Below are 18,104 nucleotides of genomic sequence, written 5' to 3'. Positions count from 1 at the left end.
GAGCCCTTTTGGCTTAGCTTATCTAAAGCAGCTTATAAGCTGAAAACAACTTATAAGTCAAAAAAAATAAGTTAGCCTACCCAACTTATTTTTTTTTTGACTTATCTGCTTATTTTAAGCCCATCCAAACAGGCTCTTTGTCATCTTTGTCCAAACAGGCTCTTTGACATCACACATGCCTTATCATCTTTGTCATGACCCAATTTAAGGTCATGATCAGCACTCAAAGAGCTAAAGCATCCTCTCTCAAAATTCCAGTTGCAAGAATTCCCGCATGCACACATTTCAAGCATCCTATCTCAAAACACCAATTCAAGTTGTATATATAGAAGCCATGCGCCCTTAACTTGCGAGAATCGCAAAAATGCAAACACTTCTGGTTCCACCAAAATACATTTTGAGTTATCAAGGCCTGCTCATCTCCCTTGCGTGTGTGTCAAACTCTGAAATTATTTTTTCATAAGTACCAGCTATTGTTCACTTGGGTTGCACTAAACAAGGAACTGTCACTTAATGATGAATGAAACGTATTACCTTCTTTTAAAACTTTTAGAGAGAATGAAACGTATAAGAACTTTTTGGAAAAGGGTCAAATGATAGATACTACAATTTGAGGGTCTATTTAGAACAAAAAAAGCTGACTTAGCTGTAATGCAAACAATTCTTGTTCAGAATAACAAAATGAAAAATGCCTGCACTTTTAATCTAGAATAAAGTTGCTCCCTTAAAAAAAAAATAGACACTTTTCAACTTTGAGAGTGCACATACAAGGCCCTCTTTTAAACAAAGCTCTCCTATGCTCCATAGTTCTTTGGTACAACTCTCATGATCATAGCAGCAAAATGGCTTGCTTGCTAAAATGCTTTCACCTTCCAATGCAACTTGCATCCATCAAATATTACTGCTAAAGTGAAAAGAAAAAATTCAGACTTTCTTAGATCAATAAGTAAAAGAATAAGAAGATAGTTGCGAAGTAAAACAATTACATACAAGATTAGCTATTAGCAAAGAAATCATCGAATCGTCCAAAAGAAAATAAACCATCAACTATTAGCAGCAACGAAAAACACCAAAACTAGACACTATCTCAGAGCTTAAGCTTCGTTAAACAATTCCTTGGTTTCCTCCTCATTCCGCTGTTAAGCTTTCACCTAACGGAGAATAGCCAGAGAAACCTCCTGGATCTAAAAAAAAAAATAACCATGAGGCTTATCTGGTGCATTCATCTACCACAATTTCCATGTCTCTGGTGCTCCCCCTTTTTTTTTTTTTTTTGATAAAGGGTGCTCCCTGTTCTTACTCTATCTATAGGCACGACATCCCCTTAAGAAACTTCTCAAGAAGAGCAACAACATCCAGTACCATTGAGTTTAAAGTTCAACACACCAAGTAATACAACCAAAATAACTGCTCTTACAAAAGATTATCGTTTCTTGAAAATAGTGCAACAAAGGAAATTGAGTAACAAGATTCCCAAGCAATATGAAGTAGAATTTAACAACACTTGAGAAAAATGCAGAGTGTAACTCTTACAGGTTATTAGTCACGCGTCTGAGTTATTTCAGCCTCCGTTGTTCGTGGCCTTTCCTGTAAAAAAGGGACAAACTAGGCTCTTAACATAGATTTCTGCCTCAATATATGGACCAACGCCAGTAACATCTAGATATCTGATCAAGTCATCCTTTGGATTGTATTTCGTGAAACGTGATCCAAACTGAAGCAAAATTTCACCTTCATTTGACATTAAAATGGGTGGATAAAATATACCTGTAGAATCATCTGGAGACTTGACCGTAAACATCTTTGTCCAAGATTCTTTTACCCCATACTCTGTCATAACCCAGATGTCTACATGAGTCCTTACATAATTACAAAACGCAGAAAGATCACTCCCAAACATTCCTAGCTTCAAGAATCCACATCCTTTAAAGCAGGAGGGCTGCTCTACCTCTGACCATTTCTCATCAGCCAAATCAAAAGAAATGATGTCCCGACCCCAGGCAGTCCAATGAAGTTTATCATTCACAAACATAGCAGGACCATACAAGAGCTCTCTACCTTGAAAATCATCGATACGTCTCCAAGAATTACTCTTTAGACTATATATGTTGACCTCAACACAACAGAGACGCCCCCTTCTGTAAATAGGGAAAATACCCACTACCTTATAATCATCTTGGAACTCATCATATGCAAAACCGAAATTGAAATCAGCAAGTATAACCTCACAGTCACGGCGGTTCAGATTAAGTGTATAACTAGGCAATTTCTTATACTTTCTAATTGACGGATTCCATAGATACAAGTCATCAAATCCGTACTATATTCTGATGGCAAGACAAATCAACCCATTGATAGAACCAACAAGCCGAGGATGATCATCGGGATTTTTACCAGGATAATCTAAGTCAAATGCTTCAGTTACAGGATCAGGATGGTAAAATAAATCCCTAAGAGAACAGACCTTGAAGCCGAGGTTAGCAGTACTAGCAACCATAAACGTAACTCCATGGTGGGTGTAGTTCTTGTTACTAGCAGATAATAAGAGATGGGTCTTCACAAATTCAGGGCTAGAGATTAATTCAATCCAAGATTTAGAAACAGACCTGAATTTCAAGAGGGATTTCACTGGAAGCTTTAGCAAGATTTCAATGATGAGTTCAGCAGGAAGGTTAGGCATTGGCAAGACTGAATCTTTACTTGAAATGGATGGAAAATGAACAGGGTTTGCTACGCTTTGGGTGTTGAGGGAGGGCTTCATCTTCTTCGAATTCCATTTGCGTTGCACAAATTACTGGAATTCTGCTATGGAGAAGAGACTGGAAAAAATAAACTAAAGGTGACTTGACAGAGTAGGTCAAACCTGTATTGGCTTAAAACGAGATTAAATTATAATTTTTAAAACTTTTTAATTTTTCACAAAATACAAAAAAATTCCAACTTAATTCTAAAAAATTCACCAGCCTCCCTTCTCCTTCTCCCACCTCTTCCCCTCCCCACACTCCCACAATTTTTTTAATTTTTAAAAAGTTTTGATATTTTTTATTTACTTTTGTTTACCACCCCTCCTCCCCCGCCTCCCCACCCAAAAAAATGATTTTTTTTTTTCACTCCCCCCTCCCGCAAAATATTTTTTTTAAAAAGTTTTAATTCTTTTTAACAGCCCCCACTCCTCCTTCTCCCCCACCTAATTTTTTTTTAAAAGTTTAGAAAAGTTTTTCTTTTTATTTTTTTGCACTCCACACCCTTCCAAAAAAAGATGTTTTGCAAAGTTTTTGTTTTTTTGTACCCTCCCCCCCCCCACCCCCCCAAAAAACAAAATCTTGAAAAGAAGTTTTAAATTTTAATAAATCCAACAGATAGTTTTTTTGTTCTTGTCCCAGTATTTATGTTATATCCCGTAATTTTAAACGTCGGATTATTTGTAAGCTGAGGTGGGGCCCACACGTTAAGATTTTTTTTGGAACATGTGACAAGTCATATGAATCACATATGTGAAGTTAAACACAACTCAAGAAGGACCCTTGGGCCAAATCAAAGTGGAAGTCCTCCAAACGAATATTTTTAAGAAAACGTTTTCGGGTGATCTGAATTTTAGGGGCAAAAACGGTATTATAAGTTTGGAATTTGGAAAAATACCAAGAACTAGAAGTTGTAGATAATTGAATTAGCTTTCCAACCATAGGTCGTGGGTTCCCAGGTGACATCGGTACAAGGAGATATGGACGTTTTAAGGTCGAAAGGTCAGTGGACTAGGCCCAACTCGGGATCAACCGAGTTGGCCCAAAAAAATAAAAACGAATTAAGGCCCAAAGGAGATGGGGTGGCCGGCCAACAATGGCCCAAGCACATGGAATTTTAATTAATTCCCATGTGATAATTAGCATATAAAGCCTAGAAGATTCAAGAAAATAACACAAGTTGGAAAACAAGAACAAAACAAAGAAACAAGAGCAAAAGAACTAAAGGCCATACGGCCATGGAGAAAAAAAATTGACCCTTTGAAATCTTATCCCAAAAATTATTTTCTTGTGGTATTTCTACTAATTCAAGGGTCCTTTACAACTTGGTGTAATTATTTTGGAAGAAAGAGCACTTGTTTCTTCAAGTTGACAACTTGGTCAAGTGAAGAAGATTATAGAAAAAGGTAAGAATTAATCCCTTTTTATTATGTTATGAAGGTTGGTTTATGTTGTAGTATGTAGAAATGAGTAGAATTTATGGAAATATGGAAGTTTACAAAGTGGGTGTGCATATATGTAAGTGGACATATATGTATATTGTTGTATAAATAATATGAGTTGAATTTTATGTTGTATTCTAGTTGTGGTTATGGTGAAATTTATATTGGAAATGAAAGTTGAATAAATTTGGTGGAAGTTGGAAATATGGAATGTAGAAGATTATGTCACTTTGGAATGATTTTGTGATATAATGGAAATGAAGTTGTTAAGATGTGAATTATGATTATGGTTGACGAAATTGGAAGATGGAAATATGTTATGAATATGTAGATTGAAGATTTGAAGTTTTGGATGGATTATGGTTTTGGTGGAAAGTTTGTATATTTTGTATATCTTGTGAATATTTGGTAGAAATGATATGAAATGCTTCCGAATTATATTGTAATGATCTTGATTAGTAATGAATGTAAAAACATTGAGATTGGTTTGGAAATGTGAAGTTGGAATGAAAGCTATTGCATTATGTTGGAAAGAAGACTAGTTGTGTTATATTGTGTTTTGTAGTCATGGTTGTTGTCATTGTGTTGATAGTTTGGCCGGGTTGAATTCCCGGACTGTTGTTGATTAAAAATTGGCTAAGTTGAATTTTGGGGATGTTGTACGTATAGGGGAGATGCTGCCCAAATTTTTGTAGACAAGTATTGGTTAAGATTGAAATCTTAAAGCCTTACAATTAACATTTGGTAATTGTGACCAAATTGTAGATTTTGGCGAACTTGAAACTTGATTTTGGAGACGTGTATGAAGCGGAAAAGGTATGTAAGGCTTCACCCTTCCTTGTATGGCATGTCTTAGACGTAATAAGTTGGATACGAGCCTCGGGGACAACTCCATTCTCCGGAATCCGCACCTAAAGTTTCCCCTTTTTCATTCAGTAGAATTGAATTAGAAATTGTGTAAAATATTAGAAAAACTTCCTAAACATCTGGAACTGGCATAAATATGACCCGACTACCTTAAAACCCTCACAAGTGACGTCATGAAATATAATGTACGTAAATTTGGTACGCCGCCTCATTTGACCCGAGGTGGGCCCATTGTTCCCGGATTTTCCCTATTGCTCCGTTTGACTTATTTTGGAGTAGAATCCAAAGGAAACTTTTGATCTTCGTTCCGATTATCAAACGATAAGTACTGTACCATTCTAATGGAAATATGTATATGTATAAAAAAATATGTATATGTATATAAGATATGTAAATGTATATAAAATATGTATATGTATATAAGATATGTATATGAACATGGGATGGGGGGAAGGGATACATGGGGGAATGGGAAGGGAAACATGTTTCATTGCCACCTGGTCAGCTGGCTTATCATCCTGGACGCGGGATGCCCGGACGTGGGATATATGGGCGAGCCGGTATTTCGGCGCTATGTGGGCGAGCCGACATTGTTCGGTGCTATGCTATGACATGACATGCTATGCTATGATATGATACGCTATGACATGCTATGCTATGACATGATACGCTATGACACGCTATGCTATGACATGATACGCTATGACACGCTATGCTATGACATGATACGCTATGGCATAATATACTATCATATGATATGCTACGACATGATATGATACGACACGCTATGAGATGATAGGATATAATATGATAAAACACGACACGATATAAACCCTATTTTCTATGCCTATGAAAAAGGAACGTTTTAAAAAAGGAAGGACAAGCATGCACGGTATCCGGCCTGAAAGGGGCGTTCCTACGTACAGGTCACTTTCTAGCCTCATTATATGTCCTACGACCTCATGATATTGTTAATCGTACTCTATGTTCCTGCTTGTATTATCTTTTATGCCTTACATACTCGGTACACTATTCGTACTGATGTCCCTTCTTGTGGACGCTGCGTTTCATGCCGCGCAGGTCAGCAGACAGGCGGGTTTGATTCTTAGGAGTTCTACCAGCGGCATTTGACAGCGCTCCAGTTGTTCCGGAGCCCCAGTTCGTTGGTACTATTTTGTGTATATACTCGGGCACGACAGTACTCGGCCCCTTTCTGTGTATATGTGTACTATGTCTAGAGGCTCGTAGACAGATATGTACAGTTAGATGTGTTGTATTTTGGAATGTTCACGTCGCTGTATAACGTGATAGCAAAGTTTACTAGTCTATGTTTACGATGATGCTACTAATGTTAATGTTCAGTAACGAAAAAAAAAATATATGGCACAGTTCCTACGGCCCGCTGAGAAGTAAAGGTAAAACGATAGATAAGGGGTGCTCGGTACAAGTATCGGGTACTCATCACGGCCCCTAGTCGGGTCGTGACAATTTATCTGGTTCTGTTTGTAGAAGATAACCGACAGATTTGTACTTGTTACAACAAGTTCTACACTTTTTGCAATAAGTAGACAATCTGTTGCAACGACTCACTAATCTGTTGGACATAACTTCAGTTATTTGCTTCTGTTTGTAGAAGATATCCAACAGATTAGTAGTTGTTGCAACAAGCTCTACACTTGTCGTAACAAGTAGACAATATGTTGTAACAACTACAAATCTGTTGGACATAGCTTCAGTTATTTGGTTCTATTTGGAGAATATATCCAACAGATTTATAGTTGTTGCAACAAGTGTACTGTAACAAGTTCTACACTTGTTGCAACAAGTAGACAATATATTTATGAATCAACAAATGTTGAGGAAAGATATAGTCAAATTGACAGCCAAACTGACAATCAATCCTCAGAAAGAAATGAAGAACAGAGCCAAGAAGCAGTATAAACAAATGAAGAAAGTGAAGAAGAACTAGGAGATGAAGAAACTAATAATGGAAATGAAGGAGATGGAGTAGATCAAGGAAATCTGCTACACCCCTGAAGGCAGTTGCTGAAAAAATTATTACTTAAGTTGTGGTATTTGGAGCCAAAGTGGCTGTTTAACATTTTTTTTTTTGTCCTTTATGCTATTTGTGAATGACGTTTATGAACTTATTTATTTTGATTAGTTGTGGTATTTGGAGCCAAGGTGGCTGTTGAACAATTTCTGTTTATGAACTTATTTATTTTGCTTACTAACTGTTGCAACAGATGCATACAATTGTTGAAGAAGTTGCAACAAGTTACTAATTTGTTTCAACAAGTTACTAATCTGTTTCAACAAGTTGCTAATCTTTTTAAACAAGTTGCTTAGTTGTTGCAACAAATTACTCACCTTGTTGGAAAAATCAAACAATTGCTTAAATTTTTGCAAAAACTAAAAAATATGTCGCAATATATGAGCTAATTGTTGCAACAGATCATACACTTGTTGAAGAAGTTACAACAAGTTACTAATCTATTTCAACTGATAGATCAGATGTTTAAGCAAGTTGTGTAGTTGTTGCAATAGATTAATCACCTTGTTTGAATTATCGCAACAACTTACTCATATGTTGCAGCAGGTATCTCATATGTTGCAACAACTTACTCATTTGTTGCAGTAGGTATCTCATATGTTGCAACAACTTACTCATTTGTTGCAGTAGGTATCTCATATGTTGCAACAACTTACTGATATGTTGCAACAGATATCTCACATGTTGCAACAACTCCTCTATTGTTGCAACATATTCACGATATTGATCACATTAAACTATTTTGTTTATACTGAATAACATTGAATTCATTTTTTTTATCACTAAATATGATTGAATCAAGTACTTCACATCAAATCACTCTAATGATCATCCGATTTAGGAAGAATACACTTACAATTGCCCATCTAATCCATGAAATTACTATCTAATCCATTAAGGATGTTAGTAGATATATATATATATATATATATATATCACTGAATACCATTTATTTCCTTTATTTAACACTAAATATGGGTGAATCAAGTAGTTCGCATCAAATCACTCTAATGACCACTCGATTTAGTGCATACTGACTTAGTAGATCATCTCTCTTGACTCAAAATACATCAAATTAATTAAGTATTATATGTTGATCACTAAATATCATTGATTTCCTTTGTTTATCACTAAATATGGGTGAATCAAGTAGTTCACATCAATTCACTCTAATGATCACTCGATTTAGTGCATACTGACTTAGTAAACCATCACTCAATTTAGTCATCCTAACTTAGTAGATCATCTTTCCTGACTCATAGTACATCAAATTGATTAAGTATTATACATTAATCACTAAATATCGTTGATTTCCTTTATTTATCACTAAATATAAGAGAATCAAGTAGTCCACATGAATTCACTCTAATGATCATTGGATTTAGTGCATATTGACTTGGTAGATCATCTTTCCTGACTCAAAATACCATCAAATTGATTAAGTATTATATATTGATCACTACATATCGTTGATTTCCTTTGTTTATCACTAATTATCATTGATTCTCTTTGTTTATCACTAAATATGGGTGAATCAAGTAGTATCTGTTGTAACAACTATAATATCTGTTGCAGTAAGTGTAGCATCTATTGAAACAATTGTAGTATCTGTTGCAACAAGTGAGATAGTTGTTGAACAGGTCCTTACTATTGTTGGATAAACACAACAAGTTACCCAGTTTCTGCAACAAGTCACTCCACTTGTTGGAAAAACCCCAACATGTAACTTAGTTGCTGCAACATATTGCTTACTTGTTGGAAATCTTTTAGCAGTTGGATAAAACCCAACAAGATACTAGTTGCTGCAACAAGTCTTGTTATTTGTTGGATAAAACTCAACTAGTTATAGAGCTGTTGTTACAAATTCATTACTTGTTGGAAACTGTTGAGCAATTTATTAACAAGAATACACACATTTGTGATTTGAACACGATCAACATATCATATAAACCAAGTTCACAAACAACAAGAACATAAATTATCATTCTAAAAAAGAACAACATTAAAATGTCATAAAGTTTCAAAAAATAACTATTATTACAACACATTGCAATTAATAACTATGGAGCATTTCAGCTTGGACATGTTTTTTGGGCCAGCTGTTTTGCATAAGGGGCATTTATTTTTCCTCATTCGCAATAATTCCCCGATTCCACGCCTCCTCTTTGTCCGCCTTCTTCCGAGTTTGCTAAGATCAACATATGCAGGAGGTATGACTCTCTCTAATTCAAAACTTCTTTTCAAGATTTTTTTTTTTTTTGCAGGGGTGGGTGGTGCAAAAAACAAAAACTTTTCAAAACTTTTTTTTTTTTTAAAACAATTTTTTTTTTGGGGTGAGTGGGTGGAGTAAGAAACCAGAGAAAAAAAAATTTCTTTTCAAGATTTTTTTTTACCGGGGGGGAGGGGGGAGGTTGGTGGATGGGGTGGGGGTGGTGCAAAAAAATTTCAAAACTTTTTTTTTAAAATAAAATTATTTTTTTGGTGGGGTTTAGGGGTGGGGGCAAGAGCGGGGAGAGGGGTGGATAGGGGTGGGGGTGGTGCAAAAAATCAAAAACAAAAACTTTTCAAAACTTTTTTTTTTTTTTCAACATCTTTTTTTTTTAAAAAAAAACATTTTTTTTGGTGGGGGTGGGGGAAAGGGCAGGGGGAAGTGTGGGGGGGTGGGGTCACGGAGGGGGTGGGGGAGGGGGGCGTGGTGGGCAGGGAGTATTTTATAGTTTACATTGGTTGGGTCAAAGTGTCAAAAAATAAAACTTGAGAACAAAGTGTTAAAAATAAAATTCAGGGTCAAAGTGTTAAAAATAAAATTTTAGGACAAGTCAAAAACTCCTTAATCATAAATTTATCACCTACACTCAATTAAAAAAACTTAAGTTACCTACACTCAAGTTTGAAACTTTTTAGTCACCCTTAATTAATTGTGACCCCATTCATGTTTTTCCTCCTTGTTGTGGAACCCCCAAATTTGGGAGACTTGCCGTTTTAGTAGATATGCTATTGAACAATTGTGGTTTTAGTCCCCAGTATTATTAAATTAGACATAAGTAACCTTGACAAAACTCTGAATGTAGTCCTTTAAACTAATAGAGCTTACAGATGCTAACAGAACTATTTCTGAACGATGTAAATTTTGCATGGCAATAATACTAACATCCTTTCAGGTCAAAAACAAAACTGGAAAAGAAAACCAGCATTGAGGCTTATTCCACTTTTTCCTATGTATGTCATTGTACTGATTTATTTGATCTTGTTACTCTAAGAGAATTGTCTTACTATTATTCCGCAATATTTATAATTTTCGCCTTATTCTTTCATATTATTGTTGTAAGACAAATGGAATAATCGGTACAGTTTGCCCCAGGATATAATTGACTTTTGAGAAAAAAAATTATGGTAAAATTATGGTAGGTTCTGAGAGTTTAAACTTTTGACAATTTTATGGTAGAAATTTTCAATTGACACTTCTGAGTGAAATTTGCAGTAAGAAAAACTAGTATTGGTTCAATTTTGAGTTTAGAAAACATAGATAATTCTGTGAAATTAAGATGCTTGGCTGGATAGAGATCATTTTTGCTATCAATTGTCAGTTAACAAAAACTCAAAACCCTTCAACAAAAATCATTAAAAATGAAAAGCTAACACATGGTTTCTGGCATATTATAGGTGAAAAGCGTATGAAAACAAAATATTTTTCCAGACATCGTGAGGTCACTTCCCGTAAATGTTAATTTTGAAAATTCAAATGAAAAACAATGTGATAACAACATCAACATATTTAGCGACACAAATATTGAGTTTCAAAGATCGTACTCATGATTTGCTTGTATCAAAAGGGATATTACTAACGAGGCACAAAAAAGCAATTTTTTCTGGTTTATGACGTGCAAGTAGTTTAATGGATATAGATGATGATTACTAAGATTTTCAGACCACTATCTTCTGGTTGGCAGCTCTAATATCTCGGAAAACATGCTTGCAATATCGTTGCAACTTGTTGCTCCGGGACCAAACTTATAAGCTACATATGTTGTTTGTTGCTTTTCTGTTGAAATGACCTGAAACCTCTGTGATTGTAGGCACTTCAGGGCCAGGTTTCCTAATTGTATTATTTCTGGTGCAGGTGGTCCAACATTCTGGTGGAATCTTAAAATCACAAAAGGGATTTAAAATTTGTCAGTGAGCACGTCATATGCATATGTATGCACGTGTGTGTCATCCGAGTTGAAGATAATGACTGGAAGTGCGCTCAACCAAACACTTTCGGTTTAGAGCCCTAAAAATGGAGAACTTGGTTAGAGACATCTTACCCCTCTTAGTAGGGCCTAGACGGTGTGAATCTAGATTAGTCGATCCAGACTTCACATACCAGATAGTTGAGCCAAAAAAGAGATACTGGACAACCAGCAAATGGGCGTTAGTCCGTCATATATGCATTTTCTCTCTCATGACCCAATTTAAGGTCTCAGCACTCAAGAACTTTCTTTTGGTAAGTACGATATATATCATAACAAAACCAAAGAGTTACACGGGAGCATGTTGTGGTATATCCACAATATTATGCCATAGTTCATTAACTAAAGTGTCTTGAACTAAACTACTAGTACTAGCTATATTCGAAGACAGTTGTGCAGTCGGCAGTGATGATGAAGGCAACATGCAGACAGATGATTCTCCATAGAGATCTTGATTCAAAATATTTGCCAAACAGATGGTGCATCCCAAACAGCTCCATTGAAGGCACTCCAGTCCGATCGCTTGCCATATTAGCTAATCTATCTGCTACTACATTCTGCTCCCGGTAAACATGCCCCACTAGAGGGCCATGCAGCATCTTGATCATGTACCTGCAGTCATCAACAAGTGAAGAGCAAGTCAGTGTGTTGGAGTTGCTTAGAAGTTGTACAACTTCCTTGGCATCGATATTGATGTGAAGGGGTTGAAGGTTATGACTAAGAGCTAATCGAAGTCCATGGATGATAGCATGAATTTCCGTATTGAAGACTGGTGGGATTTATAGAGCCTGAGAATCCCAGAAGCCATTTACCCTCATGATTTCTAAACACTCCTCCAATGTCACTAAAAGGGCGGGAAGGATCAACCATGCCATCAGTGTTGGGCATATAGGAGGAAGCTGTAGGTGGGTTCCATTTGACATACAAGGGGATTTTTGGAGGCTTTGGGCTCTCTTACCTGTAAAGTACCAGAGCTCAGTAGCTTGGTTGATTATAAAGGTGTAGTCCAGATGAGTACATTTACCATCAAAAACAGTTCTATTATGAGCTATCCAGATAGACCACAGGCAGAATGGAATAAAAGTTTTGGAAGGGATGCAGTCATAACATTCTGTTGGTTCAAGAGAGATGATTTGCAGCAGCCAAGCTGTGGAAGAAGCAGCTGCCTGAAGGGTTGAGCTTATTTTATAGCGAAGTTTAAGAAAATCCCATAAAGCTAAAACTCAAGGACAACTGAAGAAGAGATGAATTAAGGTTTCCTCCTCAGAAGAGCTTGCCTAACTTATCAGGGACGATATTGAGGTAGTGAGATAGCTGGCAGTAGGTAACCTGGCATGGCTAAGAAGCCATAAGAAGTGCCTCATTTTTGCTGGGATTTGGAGCTGTCAAATCCAGATGAAAGGTTGATGGGCATAAGGATGGTTACCCTGAAGAGCACTGTAGCAAGAGTGAACTGAAAATAGACCATTATGGTTTAGCCCCCAAATTAGTCTATCAAATTGAAGGGCGTATTGTGGAAAAAAAGCAGTATTAATCTGCCGAATGATAGCAGGTGGCAAATCAAATGAAAGTGATGAGAAATCCCAAGAGCTCTGAGATCTAAGAGTGGATATCCTTTCTCAAAAACAAATTCAAGTATTCTGTCCATGCCTCTAAACTTGCAAGCATTCCCACATGCACACATTTTTGCTTCTTCTTCTTTTCTTCATATAGGTAGACCAAAATACATTTAAGTTATCGTTGTCTGCGCTTCATCTCTCTTGCATGTGTGTCAAATTCTATACATTAGTTTTCCACAAGGACTAGATATTCTTCATTTGTTTGATTGTATCACTTAGGCTACATACGGTGAGGGGTCATGTTTTTGAAATATCACTATTGATAGTTGATAACATAACAAATAGAGTTACACTTGGGTGCACTAAACAGGGATTTTGAATTCACTTGATGATATATAATTAGATAGAATAAAATGTATAAGAATTATCAAAAAAAGGTCAAATGATACAGTTTCAGGGTCTATTTAGAACAAAAAATGATTTAGCTATAATGGAAAACAATTAATAACAAAAATGGTTATAGTCTGCACTAATAATGTACTTCAGCAATCACAAGGCCCTCTTATTAAACAACGCCCAACTCTCATGATCATAGCAGCAAACTTACCTTCCCAAAATGCTTTCACCTTCCAATGTGTACTTGCTATCATCAAATATTACTACTAAAGTGAGAGAAGATTTAGACTTTCCTAGGACCCGTTTGGCCATGATTTCAGGTTGATTTGAAGTTGAAATTTTGTTTGACATGCAATTTGGATCTCAAAAGTTGTACCTTTTCTCATAAACATGAAAACCCCACAATTTGTGAAAACAATAAAAAAATTCCAACTCCTATACAATCTCCGCAAATGAGCAAGCCATAGTTCATAAATAAGGTATCTGAATATCCTAAGGCGCAACATTAATAAATCACATATCTCCATGTTTCAATTATCAATTAATGTTTGCAATACATTCTATTACAAATTTTCAAATACACATAATTTTACAAATATTCACTGGTCCAAAAAATCAACAATAAAAGTAACTAGATGCTATCTCAGAGCTTAAACGTCGTTAAATAATTTCTTTTCCGCTATTAAGTTTTCACCTACAGAAGAATAGTCAGAGAAACCTCCTGGATCAAAAAAATAACTATAAGGGCTACACTTAGATGTTATTGGTGCATTCACCTACCACAATTTCCATGTCTCTGGTGCTCTATGTCCCTACTCTATCTATAGGCACAACATCCCCTCCTAAACAACTGCTCAAGAAGAGCAACGACATCCAATACCAACGAGTTTAAAGTTCAATGCACCAAGTAATAGGACCACAATAACTGCTCTTGCAAAAGATATCGTCTCTTCAAAATAGTGCAAAAAAAGGAAAATAACTAACAAGATTTAAGCAATATGAAGCAGAATTTAACAACACTTATGAAAAATGCATAGACTGTAACTCTTACAGGTTATTAGTCATGCGATTGTCTTCATCTAAGTTATTTCAGCCTCCATTTTTGTTGCATTCATGGTCTGTTCTATAAAACGGGACAAACAAGGCTCTTAACATAGATTTCTGCCTCAATACATGGACCGACGTCAGTAACATCTAGATATCTGATCGAGTCATCCTTTGGATTGTATTTCGTGAAACGTGATCCAAACTGAAGCACTATTTCACCTTCATTTGACGTTAAAATGGGTGGACAAAATATATGTCCCATACAACCTTCAGGAGACTTGATGGTAAACATCTTTGTCCAAAATTCATTTACTACATGCTCCTTCATAACCCAGACATCTGCCTGAGTCCATACGTAACAAAACACAGAAAGATTACTCCCAAACACTGCTACCTTCAAAAATCGACATCCTCTAAAACAGGAAGCCTGCTTTAACTCAGCCCATTTCTCATCAGCCAAATCAAAAGAAATGATGTTCCATTGTGTGTCAAACCAATGAAATTTCCCATTCACAAACTTAGCAGAATCATCCGAGAAATCTCTACCTGGAAAATCACCAATACGTCTCCAAGACTTGCTCTTTAGACTATATATTTTGACCTCAACACGACAAAGACGTATGCATCCGTAAATAGGGAAGACAGCCACTACCTTCTAATCATCTTGCAACTCATCATATGCAAAACCAAATTTGAAATCACCAGGTTCCACTTCCTCCTCATTGTCATGGCGGCTCAGATTAAGTCTATAATAAGGCAATTTCTTACACTGTCTAATTGATGGATTTCGTAGAAACAAGGCCTGCACCTCATCTCCCTTGCATGTGTGTCAAACTCTAATTATTTTTTCATATGTACTGCTAGCTATTGTTCACTTGGGTTGCACTAAACAAGGAACTGTCACTTGTTGAGGAATCAATACTTTTAGAGAGAGAATGAAAAGTATAATAACTTTTAGGAAAAGGGTCAAATGATAGATACTACAATTTAAGGGTCTATTTAGAACCAAAAAAAAAAAAAAGATTTAGCTGTAATGGAAACAATTCTCGTTCAAAATAACAAATGAAAAAGGTCTGCACTTTTAAGCTAGGCATAATATTACCAATTTCAAAAATAAATAAATAAACAGACACTCAAGCTTGGCCTCAGCTGGCAAGTAAGCACTCCAACTTTGAGAGTGCACATATAGACACCTCAGCTTGGATAAAGTTGCTCCCTAAAACACAAATAGACACTTCAACTTTGAGAGCACATACAAGGCCCTCTTTTAAACAAAGCTCTCCTATACTCCATAGTTCTTTGGTACCCTAACCCAACTCTCATGATCATAGAAAATAGCTTGCTAAAATGCTTTCACCTTCCAATCCATACTTGCTTCCATCAAATATTACTGCTAATGTGAAAGAAGATTCAGACTTTCTTAGATCAATAAGTAAAAGAATAAGAAGATAGTTACGAAGCAAAACAATTACAAAAAGATTAGCTATTAGCAAGGAAAACACCAAATCGTCCAAAAGAAAACAAACCATCAACTATTAGCAGCAACAAAAAACACCAAAACTAGACACTATCTCAGAGCTTAAACTTCATTAAACAATTCCTTGGTTTCCTCCTTATTCCGCTGCTAAGCTTTCACCTAAAGGAGAATAGCCAGAGAAACCTCCTGGATCTGCAAAAAATAAGGTGTTTTTGGTGCATTCACCTACCGACCACAATTTCCATGTCTCTGGTGGTCTCTGTTCTTAGTCTATCTATAGGCATGACATCCCCTTAAGAAACTGCTCAAGAAGAGCAACAACATCCAGTACAACTGAGTTTAAAACACAACAAGTAATACAACCAAAATAACAGCTCTTGCAAAAGATTATGGTTTCTTGAAAATAGTTTAAAAAAGGAAATTGAGTAACAAGATTCCCAAGCAATATGAAGTAGAATTTAACAACACTTAAGAAAAATGCATAGAGTGTAACTCTTACAGGCTATTAGTTACGCGTCTGAGTTATTTCAGCCTCCGTTGTTGGTGCGTTCATGGTCTCCTCTGTAAAAGGGACAAACTAGGCTCTTAACATAGATTTCTGCCTCAATGCATGGAGCAAAGTTAGTAACATCTACATATCTGATCGAGTCATCCTTTGGGTTGTACTTTGTGAAACGTGATCCAAACTTGAGCAAAATTTCACCTTCATTTGACATTAAAATGGGTGGATAAAATATACCCATAGAATCATTAGGAAACTTGACCGTAAACATCTTTGTCCAAGATTCTTTTACCCCATACTCTGTCATAACCCAGACGTCTACGTGAGTCCTTCCATAATTACAAAGCACAGCAAGATCACTTCCAAACACTCCCAGCTTCACATATCCACATCCTTCAGAGTAGGGCCGCTCTACCTCTGCCCATTTCTCATCAGCTAAATCAATAGAAATGATGTTCCTCTGCTTGTCAAGCCAATGAAGTTTCCCATTCACACACTTCGCAGGAGCATTCAAGAGCTCTCTACCTTGAAAATCATCAATACGTCTCCAAGAATTACTTTTTAGACTATATATCTGGACCTCAATACGACACAGACGTATTTTTCCGGAAATAGGGAAAATACCGACTACCTTGTAATCATCTTGGAACTCGTCATATGCAAAACCAAAATTGAATCCATCAAGTGCTTGCTCATGGTAACAACGGCTTTGATTAAGTCTACAACTAGGCAATTTCTTATACTTTCTAATTGATGGATTCCATAGAAACAAGTCATCCAATCCCATGAATCGATTGATGGCAAGACAAATCAATCCATTGACAGAACCCACAAATCTAGGATAATCATTGGGATAATATTTACCAGGATAATCCAAGTCAAATGCCTCAGTTACAGAATCGCAAAGTAAAGCGCTAAGAGAACAGTCCTTAATACCTCGGTCAGATATACTAGCAAATAAAGCGCTAACAGAACGGTCCTTAACACCTCGGTCAGATGTACTAGCAAACTTAAACATAAGTCCATGGTGAGTGTAGTCCTTGTTACTAGCAGATAATAAGAGATGGGTCTTCACAAAATCAGGGCTAGAGATTAAGGAAAGCCAAGATTTAGAAACAGACCTGAATTTCAAGAGAGATTTCACAGGAAGCTTTAACAAGATTTCAGTGATGAGTTCAGTAGGAAGGTTAGGCATTGGCATGATTGAATCTTGGCTTGAAATATGAGCAGGCTTTGTGAAGGCTTCATCTTCTTGGGGTTCCATTTGGGTTGCAGAAATTAGCACTCTTTGGAGTTGGGAATTTTGCTGTGGAAAAAAGAGACTACGTAGTTTTGTGTTTGGTAGACTTGCGATTTTAGTCGATATGTTATTGATGAGTTCAGTAGGAAGGTTAGGCATTGGCAAGATTGAATCTTGGCTTGAAATGGACTCAAAATGAAGAGGATTTTTGGGTTTGCTCAGTTTTGGGTGTGTAGTGACGGCTTCATCTTCTTCAAATTCCATTTGAGTTGTAGCAATTACTACTCTTTGGGTTTGATCAATGATATTTTTCCCCCTTTTTTGTTCTTGGTGAAAGCTCCAAGTTTGGGGAAATACTGATTTCTTCTCTTCCTATATAAGAAAGTGAGAGACTTGAGGGTGGTACAGCTGAAGCAGACATGCCTTCGTTGACGTAGCTGCTTGCTGCGGAGGGCACTTTCGGAAATGACATTTACTGTACTTACAGCTTTGTCACTTGTACTGCTGCCCTCGTGATATTTTAAGGGCCCGTGATAATTAATTTAAGT

At 36.4% G+C, this 18,104-nt stretch overlaps 1 protein-coding gene and 1 pseudogene across 2 annotated transcripts; both read right to left on the bottom strand.

Annotated features, from left to right (window-relative positions):
- Positions 1-554: 554 nt before the first annotated feature.
- On the bottom strand, positions 555-2,777 carry LOC132610525 (F-box/kelch-repeat protein At3g23880-like; annotated as a pseudogene).
- Positions 2,778-11,580: 8,803 nt separating this feature from the next.
- On the bottom strand, positions 11,581-17,820 carry LOC132608927 (F-box/kelch-repeat protein At3g23880-like). Of its 2 annotated transcripts, XM_060322727.1 has the most exons (3): positions 17,304-17,820; positions 16,314-17,252; positions 11,581-11,947 (listed from the first exon to the last, which is right to left on the bottom strand). In XM_060322727.1, exons 1-2 carry the CDS (start codon positions 17,818-17,820, stop codon positions 16,342-16,344), a joined length of 1,428 nt encoding a protein of 475 aa, XP_060178710.1. In that variant the 3' UTR covers positions 11,581-11,947; positions 16,314-16,341. The 2 variants fall into 2 exon arrangements, with proteins under 2 accessions (XP_060178710.1, XP_060178709.1); XM_060322726.1 differs by having other exon boundaries at positions 16,314-17,820.
- Between the last annotated feature and the right edge of the window lie 284 nt (positions 17,821-18,104).

The sequence above is a fragment of the Lycium barbarum genome, chromosome 9 (genome assembly GCF_019175385.1).
Source record: "Lycium barbarum isolate Lr01 chromosome 9, ASM1917538v2, whole genome shotgun sequence".
Taxonomy (NCBI): Eukaryota; Viridiplantae; Streptophyta; class Magnoliopsida; order Solanales; family Solanaceae; genus Lycium; species Lycium barbarum.
The sequence above is the reverse complement of the archived record's forward strand: the minus strand, read 5'-3'. Positions and strand labels throughout refer to the sequence as shown.